Genomic DNA, 5,000 nt, shown 5'->3' with positions numbered 1-5,000 from the left:
CTTTTCCCCTCCTCCTGTCCGCCTCCTTCCTCCGCCGCTGCCCGGGTTTTGCCGGGGTAGGGGGCAGGGGGTAGGGGGTAGGGTGCGGGGTCAGGGCGCCACCCCAGCCACCCCCCACCTCTGTGTCTATAGAATGGGCTGCTGCCAATCAGTCAGAGAGGGCACTGGTCATCTGTTTCGGAGTCACCTCCTCCCTCCGCTCCGCCTGCCCCTCCCTCGCCGGGCTCCTCTCCCCCGCCGCCTGGAGCCGGAGAGGAGATGAGAAGCCCTTGTAGTTTTAAATTCAATGTGACAGTTTCGGAAAGAGCGGATGATGGATCTCCTATTATTGGATCAGTCTATTTGCCGCTCAGTGTCTCTCTGTAATTGGAGCAACATCGCTTTAAAGGTTCAGAGAGTACAGCATTTCTGGTGAAAAACCCCCACAACACGCCGGCGAATGTTTTAAAGGGAAATCTATTAGTGATTTGCCGAGGGGCGGGAGCCGGCGGCAGGGGGAGGCGCGGGCTGGGTCCGGCGGGGATGGGGGTGGGGGCTCGCCGGGGGCCCCCGCCCGGGCCGCTCCCCGCGCCCCTCCCCCCGTCTTGTTGTGACAGTTCCTGATACTGTTTATTGAGGTGCATGTCAGGTATAATTAGCAATCGATATGGAAAACGTTTCCTTGCACCCAGCACGCCTCTGACGTCAGAGCCGATTAGCGCTTCTTATTGGTCCCAAATTCCCCGGGCCGCGGCTAATTATCGGGAGCTTGATGTTGATAAAGTAAAGCGCCGGAGCGCGGGCGAAGCATGTGTAGGGCTCCGGGTCCCTGTCTCCGCCGCCGCCGTCCGCGCCTCCCGCCGCTGGCCCGCCCCGGCCCCGGCCTGCGCCCCCGCGCCCCGCCGCCGGCCCCGCCGGCCCCCCGCGCGAGATGATGGACGGCCGCCTCCTGGAGCACCCGCATGCCCAGTTCGGGGGCTCACTGGGCGGCGTGGTGGGCTTCCCCTACCCTCTGGGCCACCACCACGTGTACGAGCTGGCCGGCCACCAGCTGCAGTCGGCCGCCGCCGCCGCCGCGGCCGCCTCGGTACCCTTCTCCATCGACGGTCTGCTCAGCGGCTCGTGCGCCGCCGCCGCCGCCGCCTCGGTGGTCAATCCCACGCCGCTGCTGCCGGCCGCCTGCGGGGTCGGCGGCGATAGCCAGCCCTTCAAGCTGTCAGGTAGGCGCGGCGGGCGGGGAGGGGGCGGCGGGAGGCAGGGGACCCCGTCGGGCGGAGGAGTGGGTCGCGGGCGGCTGCGGCACGGCGCGGCGGCCGCGGCTCCACGGCTCCTCGGTCGCCGCCCTCCGCCCGGCTCAGGGCGCGCGCCGCCCTCTCTTCTCGGTGGCCCCTGGACAGAAGCGGGTGGCCGCGTTCCAGCCGGGCCCGGGGCTGAGCCGCGCGGCGTCCTGTGCGTGCCCGCAGACTCGGGGGACCCGGACAAGGAGAGCCCGGGCTGCAAGCGGCGGCGCACCCGCACCAACTTCACGGGCTGGCAGCTGGAGGAGCTGGAGAAGGCGTTCAACGAGAGCCACTATCCCGACGTGTTCATGCGTGAGGCGCTGGCGCTGCGCCTGGATCTGGTTGAGTCCCGAGTTCAGGTAAAGACCCGCCTGTGCGTCCCGGGAGCCACCATCCCGCCTGGCGGCCTGCGCGGCCCGGCCCGCCTTTGTTCTCGGCTTCCAGGTGGGAGACCACAGCCTCCGTCAGAGCCCGCCGCGCGCACGCCCGCCGGAAGGTGGGGGGATCCGGGGCTCGGCGCCCCGCGGAGAGGGAGGCGGGCATCCCGGAGGGAGCCGAGGCGGCTCGGGAGGGGCCGGAGAACGGCTGCTGCGTCCGAACCGGGGAGCTGTGTGGTGGGTCGGGGCGACGGCGGCGAGAAACGAGGCGCTGGGGCGGGCTAGGCGGCCAGAAGGAACCGGCCCGGCTGGGACTTGGAGGAGACCGGGAGAAGGCAGACCCCGCGACTCCGGGCCCCGGCTGGGGGCTCCGCACACCAGCCTGCAGCTAGCGCGTTTGTTTACTTTCGCCTCTAAAATATTCACATGAAAACATGTATTTATTCAGAGCTTCGCAGAAGGGGGCAGCTGAGGAAGGGGAGGCGGACACGAACAATTAACACATTGTGGGGGGAAAGGGTGTCTGAATCTTTAACACCATCGGTTATATCTTTTCTTTTTTTCTCCCGTAATTTGATTTTATTCCGAGACTGCCGGCGGTATTCTTTTTAAAAATACAGTGTCAATTTGGTGGATTGAAAATTCAAGATGAATCGTGCATAATTAGATGTTTCCCTAAAGTACGGACATCTTTTTCCGGGTCGGTGTGGTGGTCAGCGGGGTGTGGGTCACAGCTGTGGGCGCTGGGCTTGGAGGCCAAGGCTGGGAAGGCACCTGCTTAGCGCCAGTAGCTTTGTCTAAAAGGTGCTCTCTCCTGTGTTCGGGCCTCCCCGTATGACCTCTTCTGTTTGTAAATCCTCTTACCCAGTTTGTTCTAAGTGTCTTAAGTGAAGTCAAGACCTCTTCATTTCTCCTCTAATATGATAATGAGAAATTCTGGGTGACAAGGCAGCCTGGAATTTACACCAAAAAAAAAGTATTTAAAAAGAAAAAAAGAATGAAAGGGCAGAGACAGTCTTGGGGAGGTTACCACTTAACTCACGCACCTTGGCACCAAAAAAGGGTGCCGGTGACCAGGCGGGCCTGCCATTGTGCCGGTCTCTACACAGCCGGAACAAAGAATTCGAATTACCGCGATCTTTTGAGAAGGGTCGTGTGCCTGGGGCTCAGCGGGATTTGACTCTGTGTGTGGTGCTGGAGCCAGGGTCTAGGGCTGCTGCCACCCTGGAGAACCGCGGGGCTCCCAGGAGGAGGCCTGCAGAGAGGCGGCAGGATGCAGGACGGGCCCTGGCCTCTTCTCTGCACGGCCTGGAAGCTGGCCTCTTGCTTCCCTGACTGCCGGACCCCTCCCTGGTCCAGGCCAAGCACAACTGGTTTGAGAAAGCTGTGTTGGTGCCCTGGCATGGAACCTTCCTTCAGAAAGCAGGCTGTGTGAATGGGGGTGGGGGGGAGGGAGGGGCTGCTGAAGCTCTCCCCCCCCCCCAGTTCGGCTTCCCAGGCCCTTCTGGAGGAAAAAGCACCCAGATTTCCCTTCACGGGAACCCCCAAAATCTGGGCTTTGACTCAGTCTCCAGGGAGCCGAAGACAGGTGTGGAGGGCAGCTGAGCCCAGCCGCTCCTGGTCCTCAGGCCAGACGTTCAGCGCCGGGCCAGGCGGGCTGCTTAGAACACAAGCTGTGAGAAGCCAGGAGGGGCGAAGAGGGGCCCTGCCCTCTGCCTCCCGACCAGGAACCCGACGCCCTCGTTCTGGGGCCAGACCGGCCCTGCCCAACGAAGGGGCAGCTCCCAGTTCCCCGAGGTGAGAAGCTGGAGCGGGAAGCCGGCCGAGAGGCCCCATCTACCTCCTTCTGGGTGGAAAAGATAACACTTTGGAACCTGCAGCTTGAGTGCCGAAATCCAGTTCAGGGTCGGCTGGGCCGCGTGGCTCGGCTCCCGCCCCCTGGCCGGAGCCGAGGTTGTGCAGGCCTCTCTAGGGGGAGTGGGGAGGCCCGCAGCCCCCCCGCGGCAAGCCCGCTGCCTGACCGTGCCTTCCTTTCCCCTATCCGGCTGCTCTAGGTCTGGTTCCAAAACCGCCGGGCCAAGTGGAGGAAGAAGGAGAACACGAAGAAGGGCCCTGGGCGGCCGGCGCACAACTCCCACCCTACCACGTGCAGTGGCGAGCCGATGGACCCGGAGGAGATCGCGCGCAAGGAACTGGAGAAGATGGAGAAGAAGAAGCGCAAGCACGAGAAGAAGCTGCTCAAGAGCCAGAGCCGCCACTTGCACTCGCCCGGCGGCCTGTCCCTGCACAGCGCGCCCAGCTCCGACAGCGACAGCGGCGGCGGCGGCCTGTCGCCGGAGCCGCCCGAGCCGCCGCCGCCCGCCGCCGCGGCCAAGGGCCCCGGCGCGCACGCCGCCGGCGCCGCCGGTGCTGCGCCCGCACCGCCCGGCGAACCGCCCGCTCCCGGCACCTGCGATCCCGCCTTTTACCCGAGCCAAAGAAGCGGCGCCGGCCCGCAGCCGCGGCTAGGCCGCCCCGCGGACAAGGACGCGGCCCCGTGTGCGCCCGGGGCGGCGGCGGCGGCGGCCGAGCGCGGCGCCGCGGGCCCGCCCAAGGCCAGCCCGTTCAGCGTGGAGAGCCTGCTGTCAGACTCGCCGCCGCGCCGGAAAGCGCCCCCCGCCAACGCCGCCGCCGCCGCGGGGCTGGACTTCGCGCCCGGGCTGCCGTGCGCGCCGCGGACCCTCATCGGCAAGGGCCACTTCCTGCTCTACCCCATCACGCAGCCGCTCGGCTTCTTGGTGCCGCAGGCCGCGCTCAAGGGCGGCGCGGGTCCCGAGCCCGCGCCCAAGGACGCGCCGCCAGCGCCCGCCGCTCCGCCCGCGCCGCCCGCCCAGGCCAGCTTCGGGGCCTTCCCGGGGCCCGGCGGCGCTCCGGACTCGGCCTTCGCGCGCCGCAGCCCTGACGCCGTCGCCTCCTCGGGGGCCCCGACCCCAGCGCCTTTCCGGGACGCGGCGGTGGCCGCGGCCGAGGGCGGCGGCAGGGACTGCGCAGACGCGGGGGCCGCCCGCCCAGCGGCCCCGCCGCCGCCACCGCTCGCGCTGTCGCCCGGGCCCGGCCCGCGGGCTCCCAGCCCCGCTGCGGAGCCGGCCGTTGGCGGGACCCCCGAATCGGGCGCCGCGGCCGGACCCAGCGCGCCGGATGGCGAGGAGGTGGACATGGACTGAGGGCGGCGGCGGGGCCGAGGGAGGCGCTCAGCCGGCCCCCGGCCGCTCGCTCAGGCTCCGACTCACAGCGAAATCAGGTGATCGGCTTCGAAACACTGCTTCTTCCTCTTTTTTCTGTTTCCTTCCTTTTATTTTTATTTTATTTTTTTAAAAAACACGCT

General features: G+C 66.9%; 1 protein-coding gene across 1 annotated transcript in view; it reads left to right on the top strand.

Moving 5' to 3' along the window:
* The first annotated feature begins 866 nt into the window (after positions 1 to 866).
* UNCX (UNC homeobox) overlaps positions 867 to 5,000 on the top strand; it is a 4,274-nt gene continuing 140 nt past the window's right edge. Inside the window, exons 1-3 of the mRNA XM_059897039.1 lie at positions 867 to 1,199; positions 1,443 to 1,618; positions 3,691 to 5,000. The exon at positions 3,691 to 5,000 is cut by the window's right edge and continues 140 nt beyond it. Of these exons, the coding sequence (XP_059753022.1) occupies positions 911 to 1,199; positions 1,443 to 1,618; positions 3,691 to 4,839 (1,614 nt within the window). The 5' untranslated portion in view covers positions 867 to 910 and the 3' untranslated portion in view covers positions 4,840 to 5,000. The remainder of the gene's footprint in view (positions 1,200 to 1,442; positions 1,619 to 3,690) is intronic.

This window comes from Balaenoptera ricei, chromosome 15 (assembly GCF_028023285.1).
Source record: "Balaenoptera ricei isolate mBalRic1 chromosome 15, mBalRic1.hap2, whole genome shotgun sequence".
In the NCBI taxonomy this organism is placed as follows: domain Eukaryota; kingdom Metazoa; phylum Chordata; class Mammalia; order Artiodactyla; family Balaenopteridae; genus Balaenoptera; species Balaenoptera ricei.
This window is presented reverse-complemented; position numbering and strand designations above follow the sequence as displayed.